We start from the raw sequence: 17,684 nt of genomic DNA, 5'->3' as shown, positions 1-17,684 counted from the left end.
TTCCTGTGTTAGTTTGCTGAGGACAATGGCTTCCAGCTCAAAACTCTTAACAGTTCTTCCTCTCTCCCTCTGCCTCCTGCCTGACGCTGGGGCTTTCCCAGGTAACTCCCTGTGGCTTGCGGAGTCCCCGTGGATCTGTGAGTAACAAACAGTCTTTGCAACAGCAGTCATTTCCTCATCTTGACCTTACTATACCAAAATAAAAATAAAACCTGTTAAAACAGGGAGAACAGAGTGAGAAAGGAAGGAGAAATGGAAAATGAATGAAGAAGGAATAAAGAATGAGTACCTAAATGAACAAATGATAAGTTACTTAAAATCTGCTTTTTCTTATGAAGAGAAAGAACTAACAGAGCTGCAGAAGTCCTCTTCCACTTGGGCTGGGGATATGCGTGAGAAACACACGCGTGGATGCCGTACGAGCTCTCGTTCTGAACGCGGAAATCTGACCTCCCACCGGATACTCAGTTCAGGGGGCTCCTGGACCCTCCAGCTGCTCTTCTGCTCATGGCTCCCTCACTCAGAAAACCAGCAGAGAAGTGAACTTCCTCAAATGACTGACAGTAAAGATGCAGCGTGGAGCTGGATTACAAAACTGTATCAAACTATAAATAGCATCACACTATTCCCTTTTAAAGAAGTATGAGTGCTTTTATTCATTAAGATTCAGATGCTATGGAGGGGGCAGATGCACCTTCTCCCCTCCTGGATCCCAAATAAAACACCCCGTATGGAAGCAGATGGCTTTGTGTAAATCAGATGACAGTTTACGGAGTGAGATGGCTTCATCAGAACGGCATTACAAGTATCATCTTTTGGGGGGAAATGGGGTTAAGCAAGTCCAGCTTTAATTGGAGGTCACATTTGCATGTGAAATTCTGGGTCCCTGTAAGGACTGCCTGGGTCCCTAGGTCATCAGGCCAGTGACCTCTCCATCATTTTCCTTCCAGAGGGAGCCCCAGATAATGCATGAGAAAGGAAGTATTATAAGAAGCCAAGAATGGGTGCCCCCCACCCCCCAACCAAGAGCCAGTTCTGTTAACACAGTAGAGAGCCCTCCCCAGGTCTCAAAATCTCCCTGCCTTTGCTGCTACAGGTAAAAGGGGGTGGTTTTTCCAATTGGAAACCACAGGACAGAAACAACACCTGCTTGGGCACTTAACCCTGGAACAGGAAAGGTGAAAGTGGTTTCTGTTTATTTTGATCTCCAGGGTAAAATGAAGAGCAATCATGTCCCTGGAGTCTCGGCAAAGGACAAACAAAGTTGATGGAGGAAGACAAAGTATGTTTTTTCAGGATGCTTCACGAGAGGCTGGGGTGTTAAGCGCTCCTCAGCCTGCCTGTCTGATCTGAGAAACGGGGAGGGGCGGGGAGGGGGTGGCGGGCATCAGGTGGCTGCCTCCCGCTGAGGATATTCACCATTGAAAGCACAGGCGTGAAGAGCAAACATCTACCAGACAGAATCCTTTAGGTCTAGGCTATTCCTTTCCTTTGAACCAGTGACAGGAACAGACCACCTTAGCCCAGCCTCCCTGGAACATTCCAACACTTGAATTGTAGGATGGGAGTCCCAGTTTCCAAGACATCAGGGAAATATTCTCCCATTTCCTTACAACACTGGGTCAATGTGAAGGTTAAAAATTTAAATAAATATAAATAAATAGGAGATCAAAATCCTCCTTTCTTGGGAAAATTCAGACAATGATACACAAAAGTTTAGAAGACAAGCTATCTAAAGATCACCCAGAAAAAAGATTTAGGAGCACGCTGTTTTCATTAGGTTTCTTCAAAAATCAGTGGTATGATTTCACAGTATTTGTTTCATGGAATATATTCACGATATTTGTTTCATGGAATAAATTCACGATATTTGTTTCATGGAATATACTGGATATTTGTTTCATGGAATATATTCACGATATTTGTTTCACACAATATATTCATGATATTTGTTTCACGGAATATATTGGATATTTGTTTCATAGAATATATTCATGATATTTGTTTCATGGAATATATTCATGATACTTGTTTCATGGAATATATTAGATATTTGTTTCATTGAATATATTGACTGTTACTCAGAATCCTAACATGCAATGTCTTTCTTCAAAAGACAATGTCATGCATTCCTTATACTGGATTTATCAATTAATGCTGAGCCCCCAGCCAAGTGACAAGTCATACCATCTCTCTTACTCCTTTTTTCTTAATCTTTAAAAAAAAAATTAGGTATGCCCTCAGCCTTTATATTCCAATTCTTCATTCCACACTCCTGACTTTTTCCCAAGTTACTCAAGGATGGAAAAGCGTATCATCTCCAAGCTAGCTCTCTCCCGCCTTCCCATCCAACCACCCCGACTCTGCTGCCATCCCCAGCACAGCCCAGAAGTAAGGTATTTGACAAGAAATGTCAGGGTTAACAAGAACTCCCAAAGCAAGGGCTTTGAGTTATGTCAGACAAAAATGAAAATTCAAAAGATGAGCATTCATCCATAGTTGAAAATATCATGTTCTAAAACCATGAAAATCAAAAAAGAAAATGATTTTTGAAATTATGTCTCCCAAACATGTGCTCTTGACCAGAGGCCAGCAAACTACAACTCACAAGCTAAACCCAGTCTACCACCTGTTTTTCTAAATAAAGTTTTATTGTCACACAACCATGTCCATTTGTTTATAGATTATCTATGTGCTTTCACTAATGCATGATAGTTTAGTAATTGTGATAGGTACCTTATGGGCCACAAAGCAGAAAATATTTATCATGTGGCCCTTTGCAAAGTTTGCAGATGCTGTTCTAGGCTGAAAATTCATTTCAGTGTCTCTCAAATAATTGGGTTTGCTTTGTTACTCTGAGTATAAATGGAATGATCCAGTGAGAACTTTTAATGACAATATTAAGGAATTATTAATTTGGGTTTAGTGAAGAAGAGAATGTCAAAGAACCAAAGAGATTTTTAAAGATTCACAACCACTCTTTTTGAAATAAAGATTAAATCTCTACCAGGTAACTTGATTCAACCATGAACATTTATTGAATATGTATTACGTGTTTTCAACCCAGGCATTTCCCTTCATTGTTGAGGGGTGGGATGGGAATTTTCAGTCCTACTCTCCTGACTTTTTTTTCTTTCTTTTTTCTCAGTCAACTCTGTCCTTGTTTATTTTATCTGGCTAAATAAAAAATCCTTTAAACAGTCCCCATTTCTGATGGGGGTCCTGCCCTACATACACCATACAAGTGTATGTTACAGGTATTTGGATATCTCAGATCATCTAAGACGTTCATCTTACCCTTAGGCTTCATATCTAAACTGCAGGATTAAGCCGTTTAGAATGTACTTGATTCCCATATGTAGTGATTTTGCTAATGTTGTTCAGTTTTGTTTCCTTGCCCAAAATAATTTCCATTAGCTGGCTTGCAGATTAGCAGCCTAATCTCCTAACAAGAGCTCTTCGATCAAATGGTCTGGAGTGGCCACATGTCTTGCTGCTGCCAAGTTACTGATTTAAGAGATGGACAAAAAGGAGACACACAGAAGTCGAGATAGCATGATTAATGTTCGATCCAACTTTCTCTGAATCGCATATCATGACTGAATGGGAAACCCTGAAGAGATTAAAGGGGGGAATTACATTACCATGAATAATATAAAAAAGTGATATTCTGTCTAAAAAGCTTTTGAGTGCAAGTGACTCGAACAAATATATTAACAGAGCTTACAGCAGATTCAATCAGGTTGAACGCTCCCCAGAATTTATTTTGAAATAAGCTTTATATATCCGAGATGTGAAGAATGAATCTATTCGTGACTGGCAGGAAAGCTATTAACATGCAGATTTTAATTCTGCCTTTGATTCTACAGAGGTTCTATTGTCCCTCCTTTACGACTGGCAACCTCTCCCAATTACGGATGTAGTACACCTCCACAAATCTCAATACCACAGTGACACTCCAGAGAGCTGAAATTTATTTTCCTCACTTTATTCTAACTTCTAAAAATAAGTTCAAATTTTTATTATCAAGGCACTGATAAAACTATGATGTTTAAAAGCATGAATTATATTACACCAACCCATCTGTTGGAAATGCCAGTTTGGGGCTATATTTGGGGGGCAAAACTTGGCAGTTAAGATAGAAACCTTCTTTACAAAAACTAGGTGCACGTTAACTTACAATTAAGCCTTGATGTTAATGAGGTTACTGTGTGACCAGTTAACGGGCTGCAGCCAAAAGGCAAATATTGAAATGAAGGCGTTTATTTTCAAACCAACAAACCTGAACTGAACCATTACAGTAAGTCCCATTAGCATTCTAGTTATTGGGCAAAATAATTTCATCTCCAAAATTAATTAAATAAGTTGGAATGACCTGGAATCACTTCTGTGGCAGGCGGACAGAACAACACTGCATGAAAGGCAAACTCATTTAGAGTCAACTGGCCCATCAGTTCCTTGAGAGATGATGTTTAAATTGATGGGAAGTGGAAGTTAAAAATATGATTCATCCAATGAGGCAGTGATGTGCTCTTAAAAAGTTTGCAAAACAATTTTAAAAATAAACCTTACTTAAAAAAAAGTCTCCCCCTAAATTCAGGGATAGGATGTCTTTAGATTAAAATAATATGTTAACAAGTTCGTCACTTAGAAAATTCGCATTCTGCCCTGCATGAGTCACATTTATTTTCTAAGCAGTCTGGATTTTTTTTTTCTTTAGGAACAAAAATTAATAAAATACATGACTGTTGAATGGAATTAATGGGATCCAAGGGCTATTGCCAAGTTTTTGAAGAGAATCAACAGCAGAGTCTTAGCTCAAATCATGTCCACATTAGTACTACGGATTAAATGTTTGCGTCCTCGCAAAATTCATAGGTAGAAATTTTTTTTTTTTTCTTTTGAGACAGAGTCTTGCTCTGTCACCCAGGCTGGAGTGCAGTGGTGTGATCTCAGCTCACTGCAACCTCCACCTCCTGGGTTCAAGGGATTCTCCTGCCTCAGCCTCTGGAGTACCTGAGATTACAGGCATGTACCACCACACCCGGCTAATTTTCAAAATATTTTTAGTAAAGATGGGGTTTCACCACATTGGCCAGGCTGGTCTTGAACTCCTGACCTCAAGCGATCTGCCCATCTCAGCCTCCCAAAGTGCTGGGATTACAGGTGTAAGCTACCACGCCCAGCCATATGTTGAAATTTAATCACCAATATAATGAATTAGGAAGTAGGGCCTTTGGGAGGTGATTAGGTCATTGAGGCAAAGCCTTCATGAATGGGTTAAGGGCTTAAAAGAGGCCCAAGAGACAGAGACTCTTTGCCCCTCCCACGATATGAGGACATAGCAAGAAGGTGGACATCTAGGAACCAGGAAGTAGACCGTTGCCAAACACTCAATCTGCTAGCAACTTGATCTTGGACTTCCCAGCCTCAAGAACTATGAGAAATAGATTTCGGGTGTTTATAAGCCACCTAAGTTTATGATATTTTGTTATAGTAGCCAGGACAGACTAAAGCACAAGGCTTTCTGGATGACCTAATGAATGAGAAGTAGAATCACCTGTAACTAATACAGTGTCTAGAGCACAGTCAACACTAGGCAAATGCCAGCTACCACACTTCACCACAGGGTCACTGAAACCTGGTATTTGGGTGCATGCTCTGTCATTTGTGAGCTATGAGATCTTAGATACACATCTAACCTCTTTGTCCCTCATTTTTTTCATCTGTAAATTGGGGATACTAATAGTGCCCCCTCTAGTAGAACTGTATTAATTTGAAAGAGCTGATGTACAAAAAGCATTTGTTATAGTGTCTCAGATGTAAAGACTCAATCAATGTTCATCTCACCCTATCCCCGTGGTTTGAAACTGGCAGACATTCCAACAGGCCTGGTAGTTTGTTTTTTTGTTTTTTTTCTGAGACAAGACCTCACGCTCTCCCAGGCTGGAGTGCAGTGGCATGATCTTGGCTCACTGAAGCTTTGACCTCCAAGGCTCAAGCAACCCTCGAACCTCAGCCTCCCAAGTAGCTGGGATAACAGGCATGCACTACCATTCCCAGCTAATTTTTTCTATTTTTTTGTAGAGGTAGGGTGTCACCATGTTGCCCAGACTGATCTGAAACTCCTGGGCTCAAGTGATCCACCCGCCTCAGCCTCCCAAAGTGCTAAGATTACGGACATGAGCCACCAGGCCTGGCCCAGGTCTGGTAGTTCTTTACAACCACTGTTGTGCCCAACTTTTCTAGGCTCTCTTTGGTAACACACGTCAGTAACTTATCTCTTTAGACGGAGCTTTCTCAAAGTGTGGTTCATGGACCATCTGTACCAGAAGAACCTGATGTACTTGTTAAACACACTGATTCCTAGACCCCATCCTGAATGTACTGAATCAGAACCTTTAGGGAGTGGGACTAGGAATTTATATTTTAAAAATAAGTTCCTAGCTAAGTCTCAGGTATCCAGAAGTTTTGAGAATTACTCATTTCAACAAACAATCTAAACAATGGAATCGTAAATAATCTTTTCTTGGGCAAGGTAATTGCAATCCCACAATATTAGATGTAATTAACAAAGTGATGAAACTCTGGGTCCAGTATTCTTTTGAACAATCTCTTGCCCTCACTTTCTAGTTACACTCAATGTAGGCTGCCTTTCAAGTCCTGAAACCTTTTGCATGCAGAACCAGGCCTTAAAGTTCTAATCACACTACTGTTTTCTCTACCTCCTGGTCCCAAGCCTTCTCCTGCCTGACCCCCTTCTGCTTCCCTTTCATGCTTCAGTTCCAACCTCACCTCCTCAGAGAAGCCTTCTTTAGCTCCTACACAAGGTTAGAGTCACCTGTTCTAAGCTGTATTAGTATCACACATTCTCTGTCATAGTATTAGCTTTTTGTGATTAATTATGTGAATTTCTTTAAAGACTGTCTTTCTTCTTCCATAAAAAACTGACAGAGGGTAGGGACCATTTTCCCCTTATCCACCATAACATTCCTTGTGCCCAGCATAGAGCATGTTATACACTAAACTGTGTCCCCCTCAAATTTATATCCTGAAGTTCTAACCCTCCATGTGACTGTATTTCAAGATACAGCCTTTGAAAGGGTAACTAGGTTAAATGATGTCATAAGTGTGGTGCCCTAATCCAAGAGGACTGGTGTCCTTAAAAGAGGAGGAAGAGACACCGGGGATGTGCACCAAGAAACAGACGGAAGGCCACGTGAGGACACAGCAAGAAGGCGGCTGTCTGCAAGCCAAGGAAAGAGGCCTCAGAGAAGCCCTGCCAGCAACTTTGTCTTGAATTTCCAGCCTCCAGAACTGTGAGACAATAAGTTTCTAATGTTTAATATCCCCAGTGGGTGGTATTTTGTCATGTTAGCCATAGCAAATGAACACGGTGCCTGTTTCAGAATAGAGACTCAATACCTATTTAATCGCCAAGCATGACTACTCCTGGGCATCACTGTGGTCTCTCCACTCTCATTTTATCTGAAGGAAATAAAACATTGAACTTGTTTAAGGATGGATTTAAGCCAGACATGGTTGCAGGCACCTGTAGTCCCAGCTACTCAGGAGGCTAAGACAGGAGGAACTCATCATCCCAGGACTTTAAGAGCAACCTGGGCAACATAATAAAATCCCTTCTCTTTAAAAAGAATTTTTTTTTAAAGAAATGGATTAGAAGAAACCATCTCAATACATCGCATGAGCAGCAGGCCACAATCGCCCTGCAGGTTACCGTTTCCTCAGAAGCAGAGATTAGAACCAATACAACATCCCTGAGTTGGTGCTGGACCTTCACTTAGGCCAAACAGCTCCCCAACAAAAGTTTTGGCCCTTGCAGTCACTCCCTGGCCACAGTGGTACCAGTGGGAAGGAAGTTACTACTACTCAGACAGTCCTAAAGTGCTGAGTGAATCAGAATATGGGTATGTACTTAGAGAATCACTAAAATAAGAATGAAAACTTAATTCACGTTTGGTTTGTTTATTCTAGAAATAATCTCTCTTTCTCTCTCTCTCTCTCTTCTGTAAAGCTGGTGTCTCACTATGTTGCCCAGGCTGGTCTTTAACTCCAGGGCTCAAATGATGTTCCCACCTTGGCCTCCCAAAGTGCTATGATTATAGGCATGAGCCACCACGCCTGGCCATAATCTCATTTTTTCTTGAGATAGTCTCACTCTGTCACGCATGCTAGAGTGCAGTGGAGTGATCACAGCTCACTGCAGCCTTGAACTTCTGGGCTGAAGTGATCCCCCTACTTCAGTCTCCTGAGTAGCTGGAACCACAGGAGTGCACCACCATACCCAGCTAATTTTTAAATTTTTTGTAGAGATGGATGGTCTGGCTATGTTGTCCAGGCTGGTCTCAAACTCCTGGACTCAAGTGATTCTCTCAAAGTGCTGGAATTAGAGGTATGAGCCACCATGCCCAGCCACATCTCATTTTCAATCATCTCATTTTAACCCACTGTGCATTGCAATGAGTTAAAAAATGGCTTTGATGCCACACAGTTCTGCATGGGAATTACAACTCTGCCACTCAGCAGCTCTGTGACTTTGGCATTCACTTAACTCAGTCAGTCACGGTTTCCTCATCTGCAAATGAGGAACTGTCTACTTAATAAGATGAAGATAATGTCTACTTAATAAGGTTGTAGGGAAGATTAAATAAAGAATGCAAAATGTTCAGAAGAGTGCTCTCAATAAATGGTAACTATGATTGTATTATTAAGGAGTTGGATTTTATTAATAATTAATATAATGTTAGCGCTTGGTGAAAGACATCTACTGTTTTACAATTATAGTCAGAGAGAATATTAGTGTCAGTTCTCTATTTCCTACCAAAATATTTGCTCTCAAAACTCAATTTTTTATTCATTGAATATTAAGAGATTGTGCTAGATCTTGGCCAATATATGCAAGTAAATTAATTCACAAATATCCTGAAAGTCAAAAACATGGGTTTCTGCTTAGCTAGGCTTTTCCTACTCTAGGAACCTCTAAGCCCTACTACTAGAAGCTTTGAAACTGAGGGATGTAAGTCTATCTGCAAATTCTCTTTTATCACAGTGTTCTAATCATAATCCCTTTTTTTGACAAGAAATTTATGGCAGGCTGTTGAAACGTTAGTTTATTGATGATTAAAGTACCAACCGTCCTTGATACAAATAAACAGGGTTTCAGAGTCATAAGCAGCAAGACAGGGCACCTACCAGGCCCTGCGGGAGACGCAATTTATGGGGCATTCAATTGTCATCAGTGTATTGTCAGTATATTCAAGGGATCTGACAGGTTTCTGTTTTGAGGATGGATGTTCCGTCCACAAGACAAGGAGCACAAAAGTTAAGGTCTTGGGTCTTATAGGCTTGATACCTCCATTACAATTGAGGGTTTAACACTGAGAAGTGCCCTTGGCCTTAGCTGTTTGTGTTCCAAGTCTTTCAGCATATGGTATGCTCAATACAGTGCTTCGAACAGAATTTGGCCACTGTTGAAAAATTTCCATGTTAGGGCCCAAACTTCTGTGTAAGGTACTGGGTGGAAGCTGCAATGACCAAGCAATGACCTTTTGCTCTGTTCACAACTTTGACTTTATCAACCAACAGTACAGGACCCTCTTAATCCTTCTCTCTGTATGCGAAAGGGCATCCTTGTAGAAAAAACTCATAGCGTGCACAGACCTCTGGTTTTCTTCTAAGCCCCCAGGGGGATGAGACATTCCCACCCTCTGCAGGGCCACATGACTGGCCTAACCAGTAGGCAGTCAAGAGGAAACGACACGTGACACTTCAGACCAAACCATTTAATTGCTGTTGTGACTCTCCCTAACTGGAGATCAAGAAGGCCATGTGTGCCAGATGTAGCAGCTGTGAGATCACAGACTCTATCAGTCCGGGTCCCTCAGGGACTGTGCAGAAGAACCTACCAGCCCACACTGGACATGTCATATGAGCAAGAAATGAAACACGTGTCCTCTGCTCAAATATGTGTACTATGCCCTTCCTCAACCACATCCCCTTCTAGACATACACACACTCACACAGTTAGACCATGAAAGGAAAAATGTTTGCTATTGTGCTTCTGCTCTCCTCCTCTCATTTTTCTATTGGTTCTGGCTACAGAAAGATATTGGGCTAACATCCTCAGGGATCAGATTGTGACAACTCCGAGGCCCCTCGTTTGGGTTTTAACTGAGAATCCCATCTTGATTTTCCCTGCACTAAGAAAGAAAGAAAGGAAACAAAAGCACTTGGAGCTTATTACCTTCACTTCTCACAGAAACGCATTCGTTGAATTATGATTCAAGGTTATGCCAGTTTAGAGGGCGGATAGAAGAATTGTCTATTTAATATATGTTTCTGTGTCTTTTATAAAACCACAGTTGAGCGCAACTCTGCTGGCTGCATTATGCAATCCCTCCTGTGTGGATCTGTGCAGTAGGCACCTGCTGAAGTTCAATTCCAGGGAACATGGTCACCTCTGCAGATCGGCTTCTGTCGCATAGTTTTCATTCCCTGACAATAGTAAGCAATGTGGTTTGCTCTCAGCTTTAACTATTAAAAAACAAAAACAAAAAAATCTGGGACCAATTCAAAGGCAAACTGGGGGACCAGGCTGACTGCAGGTCCCTGCAACACCCACTCTGTCTTCTTCGGATAGCCCCTCTCTCCTAATTTTCAGATTCTACATGTTCTCCAGCTTGCAGAACACAGGGTACATCATGTCATCTAGAGTCAAAGTCTCCTCCTTACCCAAGTATCCACAGTCAGGAAAATGGCACCAGGAGATGTCATTAAGTCGGTTCATCCATCCGGCAGTGTTTATGGAGGGCTGGAGATACACCTGATGAACAATTTCTGTTAGCTTAACATTTCAAATCCTGAGATGTCTAGTGTCGACAGAAATTTGGGAGGTTTCTCCAGGAAGTATTACTTTACAAACATCATGAAGATTAAGCCCAGGTCCTAAGCTGGGGTCTGTGTAATTCACATTTGGTTTTTTTTGGTATACTCCGTTGAAAGAAACCCTCTGTTAACCGACTTCGAGCAAGACACCAATCCATGAAAATAGTCCCATCTGTCCTCGACTGATTCTTATAAACAAAACAAATTCAACTTTTATTTTTTATTTTTCATATTACAAAAGCAAAGTATGTTCACAACAGGAGACAAAAATCAGAAAACGAGAAACAGTAAAAAGCTAATACTTCATAGTAGTCCATTTGCTGAGTTCCTAGCTCTGTGCCTAACCCATTGACATATAACCCTGGGAGGTGGGTATTATTGTAACTGCCACCTTACAGATAAGGACCTGGAAGGGAACAAAGGCTAAATCACTTTTTCAATATCACACCTCACAGCCAATTCATGATAGAGGCAGGATTTGATCCCAGGTCTGTCTGGCCAAGTTCATTAACTTAACTATAAACAATTAAATTATACCCTATCCTATCCAGAGACAAGCACTGTAGATATCTCAGTGTATTTCTCTCAGAATATTTGTCTGTGTACGTGTCTATTTTTATAACAGAAGTATATTTACAGAGTATGTCCAATTTTGTAAATTGCTTTTCACGTTTAAAATAAATTTCAGGTCTCAAAATATGTTAAGTTCTCTGAATATTCTCAAAAGCCTTTTAAAAAATCTAAATTAATTGTATCTACCCACGCCACCTCCCCAACTCAGCTGACAATGACCTTATTAATAGTGGGGGACCTAATTCTCAGACAAATCTCTATTGGTCCCAGCGCTTCGGGAGCTCAAGACAGGAGGATCACTTGAAGCCAGGAGTTCTAGATCAGCCTAGGCAGCAAAGTGAGGCTCTACCTCTAAGAAAAATTTTTAAACATTAGCCTGGCATGGTGACACATGCCTGTAGTCCCATCTACTCACGCTGAGGTGGGAAGATCGCTTGGGCTCATGAATTCGAAGTTGCCGTGAGTTATGATCATGCCACTGCACTGCAGCCGGGGCAACAGAATGAGACCCCATTTTTTTTTCAACAAAATATCCACTGGATAAAATTTGCAGGAGCCTATAGAAATCCACAGAAACTCAGAGCTCAGGTAGGAGCTAACAAGCCCAGGGTGTAAACACTCCATGCAGATTTCAGAGTCAGAGACCCATGGGAAATATCAGCATTAATGAGCAACTGGTAAAACGACATCTTGTTTATGTGTCCAAAATAAAACTAATCCTTTTCTCATTTTACCCCACTTCGATGATTTCCTGAGTACTAGTAATGCCCATGAAAAGAGATAAGTATATTTGCAATCAGCAAATGTGTTGGACTACCACACGCAACATGCAAGGGGAAAAATCCAGGCCCAGGCAACAATTGTAATGTGTAGAACCAAAGCTCAGAATCAAGATGGTGGTTTTAAAGGGATACACGATAACCCTGCACAATTAACCCATAAAAAGCACCGGGGTTCTTGATTCCATTTTTTTTTCTGTTGTTCCTTGCTGCAGGACATCAATCCTGTCCAGATTCTATTGTTACCGTTTTGCTTTTTCTAACCATATCTAAATATATGAATATATCACTCTCTCAGGCAGAAATTGAACAGAGGTCGGGGCTAAGGAAAGTGTGAGGGTGGAAAAAGAATGTTAACTCTACAGTTTATATTGTTGTCTGATTTGGCTGTGTGTGTGTGTGTGTGTGTGTGTGTGTGTGTGAGATGTATTGGAAAGGGGAGCTAGAAAGACTGTGAAATGGGAAACGCCTGTATTTAAATGTAAGTGTGGTTTTATAAATATGTACTGGATCTGATCCTATCTATGAAGAGAGAGCAAATTTCCCAATAGAGGTACATTAATAGCAAGATAAAGAAAATGAACGCATTCCCAGCATCAAAGATAAATGCTCTGGGCATCATTGCTGGTGTCAGATTATCTATTGCATCTCACCCCGACATTAGCATTACTAATTATCAGCTGCCTCTCTTTAGAGGGAAAACATGCTCTGGCAAGGTGCAGAAATTTCGTTTCCCAGTCAGCCACTGCAAGTACAATTTGCACACACACATATGTGCAAATCTGTCCACACGTGGAAGAGAATTAGGAAATTCTGAAAAATGAATGTGTGCACTCTACAATGTAATATATGTGGATCTGAAGTCCTACTTCTGTCAACAAGAATTAACTAAATATTTTTCACTTATTCTTCGTCCACTTTTTATCAATGCAGAATTGCTTACTGGAAGAGAAATGCACTCTTTAAAATTCTACTCTAACCTCTCCCCCTAAAATAACGCCATATAGTTTTCTAAGGCGACAACAATGGCTCCTATGACAAGAGCCCCTAGCAGGGAAACAGAGAGGTGGATATTTTTGCGAGTCATTTCCACTAATCCTCACAAGACTCCTTTACCAGTAAGACAAGGCTCACGGAGATTACTGTGATTTTGTCTGTACATCTAATTACTAACCTAACCACCATAGTTCAGTTGAACACATATTTATTCAGCAACTACTATGTGTCATGCACTGCAACGTCTAGAGGAAAACCAAAATTCAATACAACATCGTTAAAGGCCTATAGAGAGGCAGGCATGAGTTATCAGGGTTGCAAGTTCCTGAAATATCATGCAACACAAAATTGTGACTGCTGCTATGAGATGCTTCACGATCTCTGAATTGCTTCCTTACCACGTCTTCTTTCCCCATTCATCCCACAGCTGTGAAAGGGCATTGCTTGGTTTGCCATCCAAAGCAGCTATTCCAGGTAATGGAAGAAATGGCAACAGAAGAAACATATAAACAAGGTAAGTTTTCAAATGCATCTCACAGGTACTATTCAGGACAAAATGAACAGAAATAAACAATCCTCCAGTATCAGGTGACATATTTTATACGTTTCCAAGCATGCATTTTAGGAAGGTAGCAGAAAGAAAATGCTCCTAAATCAGGGTTTTAAAATCAGATGCTGGTATTAGAAATAAGATTAACCCAGTCCCTTAACAATCAAATTTATGACGAGTAAAGGGTTATGAAAAATGCTATCTCGATGTCAGACATAGGAAACACAAAGTCTTTGGAGGCATATAATGATAAACTGCAGCTCGAGCAATTCGCTCAGAGAACAGAATGAGCAGTTCAAGAGTTCAGAGCATGTTCGTCTGGAAGGTGTTCAGTTAAAGAGGAGGGCAGGCTACAGACAAAGGCACGGAAAGGTCATCCATGGAGTCATTCCATCTTCATTACAGTGGGAAAGCCCGTGGCCAAAGTGCATACACCAGGCTTCAACTTGCACACCATGCAGAGGTTTAAGACTCATGGGGAAATTAAAATACTAAACAAATGTGAATGTATAGAGTGCTGGCAGCCGTGCCTAGATATTGCTATCTGAGCTTCCAGGTGCAACCCCAGACATCCAAAATAATGTGATATGAACATTCTCCCACCCTTCGCCCCACTTTTTTTTTTTTTCTTTTGGTGTGAGTGATAGATTAATTAAAGATTACAATCTATCTTCTTCAGAAGGCTAGAGAATGGACTGGCAATCACTTAATTTTCTTTCAGGTAACTGCCAAACTTAAATTTGTTCTTCCAAATAAAATAATTCCCCCCTTCTGTGCAGCTCAAAATACCATGCTGGAAAAAAAGACAGTGTTCATGATTTGCCCTATAATTCAACCCTCATCTTTTCCATTTTCAAGAATCGGAGAAAGGTGAATTTCATTTACTGATTATCAGCAGGCCTCCTGAGAGATAGGCCCGGGCTGCTGTAATGTGAAAGGTAGCCCTCACTGGCACCACGGACAACCTTCCTGAGAAGGCCGAGGCCAGAGGCTTTTCCATTGCCGGGTGGCACCAACAAGTGGGTGGATGGTTCTGGCCCTCCCAACATACCCCTGACGACCTCCCTTTCAAATGCAGATGAACCCAGCTGCCAAATCCAGCTTCCTCATCACCCAGAAGGAAGCACTGGTCTACCCCTACATGAACTGTGGCAGTTGGGACCCTGGCTCTAACTCCAGCCCCGGAGATAGTTGTCACAACAACATCATCATAACCAAGCTCTTTCTTCGAGCCTATGTGTATGACTTTTCACAGGTGAATTAGTTCCCAGTGGCAAAGAATATGGTTTAGTATGTCAGCATGCCCAATCGGATTACAAGACACAAGAGAAGAGGTAAATCATATGATAATGATGAAAATGATAAAACAATGATAACTTTTAAAATTAAAAGGCAGTAGGTATCATAGTAATGGGCTCAACATCTATAGTCAGTGAGAAAATCAGTTCCACCACTTAGAAGACAAATGATTTAGGACAAGTTACATCTTCCTAACCCTTCATCTATCTACCTAGAAAATGTATATCATGTATCACTGGGTTATTTCAAAGATTAAGTCAGGTAACAAACAGATGGAAGGAAGGCAGGGAGACAGGGAGGCAGGCAGGCAGCTCTGATACTTGAAATACTTGACTCTGGCTGGGTGGGGTGAGTCACCCCTGTAATCCCAGCACTTTGGGAGACTGAGGCGGGCAGATCAGCTGAAGTCAGGTGTTCAAGACCAGCCCGGACAACATGGCAAAACTCCGCCTCTACTAAAAATACAAATATTAGCTGAGTGTGGTGGTACACGCCTGTAGTCCCAGCTTCTCAGGAGGTTGAGGCCTGATAATCGCTTGAACCTGTGAGGTACCAGTTGCAGTCAGCTGAGACTGTGCCACTGCAATCCAGCCTGGGTGACAGAGTGAGACTCCCTGTCTCAAAAAAGGAAAAAAAAAAAAAAAAGACTTGGCTCTGCAGCCAGCACATACTAAGTACTCAATAAACGACTTTCATTGTCCTTAAGCTGAGATCTATGATGAAGCTACGCAGACATGGAAATTAAAAAAGGAAAATAATCCACATCAGCTACAGGCAAGTCACCTATTCTTCCTCCTCTTTCGTCATCATTCTCCTCCATTTCCCCTTTTCATAGCCATGATCAACATCAGAGACCACACCTTAGCTGGCTAAACCAGGACAATCCCACGCTCACCTTTGTTTGCACGGGATTGCATTGATTCAATGTTGAGACTTAATGGGGGAGGCTCGAAAAGTACTGTCCTTGGCTACCATATACACTGGGATATGTAAGGGCAGTGTGAAGTTGCAGCAAGAGAAAAACAATCAGCAGACTTCCCTCTTCACCTCCAGTCAGAGAGGGCCTAAAGCAGAGAGAACCTAGCTCAGTGGGCAAGGCTGCATTCAGCCTGCCTTGTTGGCCAGTCCCTCACAGGACCCCGGGGCAGGTTACATTACCTTAGATGCCCCACAGTGGGCAGCTTCTGTCTCATGGAACTGATCACACCCTTCAGGAGGGATACAGTCCTCATGCCTTCATTTAGCTGAGAAACTCAGACCCTCCAATCAACCTTCGGTTAAAATCTACAGTTCCAAGGACGTGACATTTACACTAAAAACTTCATTTTGATGGGGGGCAGAAGGGAGGTGAACGGCACCAAATTACACCCATGCATGTGTACTCTGGGGGTGGTTTATGTTGTGGTGCCTGTATCTTAAACCTAAGGATATAATAGGAGGGAACACTTAATGAATGCCTACTGTATACAAGGCCCCGTGGCAAGCAATTTATAAACACTAGCTCTAAACTTCTGAACAATTTCATTATGGCTCCCACGGCCAAGGCTAAGGCTGGAAATACCCGAAACTAGCCTTGCCTGAAAGCTTTGTGTGTATCATGTGCTATGCAAGGAATTTTGTGTGCAGAACCTCATGGTCCACTGCCAATAAATCATCCCCACTTCATCACCGAGGAAAATGAGTCCAAGAAAGCCTAAATCCCTTGCTGTAGGTCATACCTCTGAGCAGCACTGCAGATGGATTTCCTCCAACTTGTGTCTGATTCTCTCTTCCTCTGATCCCATGGCCAACTGGAACAGTGTTCTAGGAATTTGCGAACATACATTGTAACAAAGACCACAACATACATTGTAACAAAGAAGACGAGCTTAATGATTACAGGGAAGAGATTGTTTAAACTTCCTTTATTCACTAACAGTCAGAAGATATCAGCCAAGGGAGGCCGTCTTTTCAAAAAAAAAATTTCAAAGGTCTGTGGCACGAGAGACAGACAAAGTCTTACTTCTAAGGGTTCTTATGTCGTCCCCTTTCCCTCTACTTCAAGGTAATGGGAAGGGGAAGGGGCCAAAGGGCTGCAGGGATGGTAGACACTGCATTCCTCTCTTGCCTTCTCTTTAGAGAAATAGAATCCCACAATTAGCTGCCACACAATAAAAGTCAGTAGTTGGAGCTGCTGTAAGGAGATGGAGAGAAGATAAAGCAGCAAGTCATTACCCATATCATCCATCTCCCGGACTCAGACAGGGGGGGGTTTCCAGAGACCTAACCTAGCTATGGTCCCCATCACTGATCATTCAGACTCTGATGGAGGAAGCAGAATTAGCAGGTGATCTTATCTCCCTGAGCAGATCCTGTGTCCATCTGCAGCCTCTGTTCGAAGAGTACAAGGATCTCCATGCAATGCTGTCTCAATGCAGGGAAGAGACAACACCAGAAGAGGAAGAGAAGGAGACATAAACTAGCTTTGTAAATTCTACCAGCAGACAGGAACTTGGGGGCTCGGGGATATCAGCGTACAGTCTTAAAATATAAAGCAATACACCAGGCGCGGTGGCTCGTGCCTGTCATCCCAGCACTTTGGG

At 41.8% G+C, this 17,684-nt stretch overlaps 1 protein-coding gene across 2 annotated transcripts in view; it reads right to left on the bottom strand.

Annotated features, from left to right (window-relative positions):
- WWOX (WW domain containing oxidoreductase) overlaps positions 1–17,684 on the bottom strand; it is a 1,116,547-nt gene that overhangs the window by 659,137 nt on the left and 439,726 nt on the right. Inside the window, exons 9-10 of one of the 2 annotated variants that reach the window (XM_054454386.2) lie at positions 16,821–16,905; positions 13,448–13,718 (exon numbers count right to left, since the gene is read on the bottom strand). The exons of the other annotated variant lie outside the window; for it this stretch is intronic. Coding sequence (XP_054310361.2) covers positions 13,648–13,718; positions 16,821–16,905 — 156 coding nt within the window. The 3' untranslated portion in view covers positions 13,448–13,647. Of the gene's footprint in view, positions 1–13,447; positions 13,719–16,820; positions 16,906–17,684 lie in introns of those variants that run through there. 2 annotated transcript variants of the gene reach the window in all.

The sequence above is a fragment of the Pongo pygmaeus genome, chromosome 18, assembly GCF_028885625.2.
Source record: "Pongo pygmaeus isolate AG05252 chromosome 18, NHGRI_mPonPyg2-v2.0_pri, whole genome shotgun sequence".
Lineage (NCBI taxonomy): Eukaryota > Metazoa > Chordata > Mammalia > Primates > Hominidae > Pongo > Pongo pygmaeus.
The sequence above is the reverse complement of the archived record's forward strand: the minus strand, read 5'-3'. Positions and strand labels throughout refer to the sequence as shown.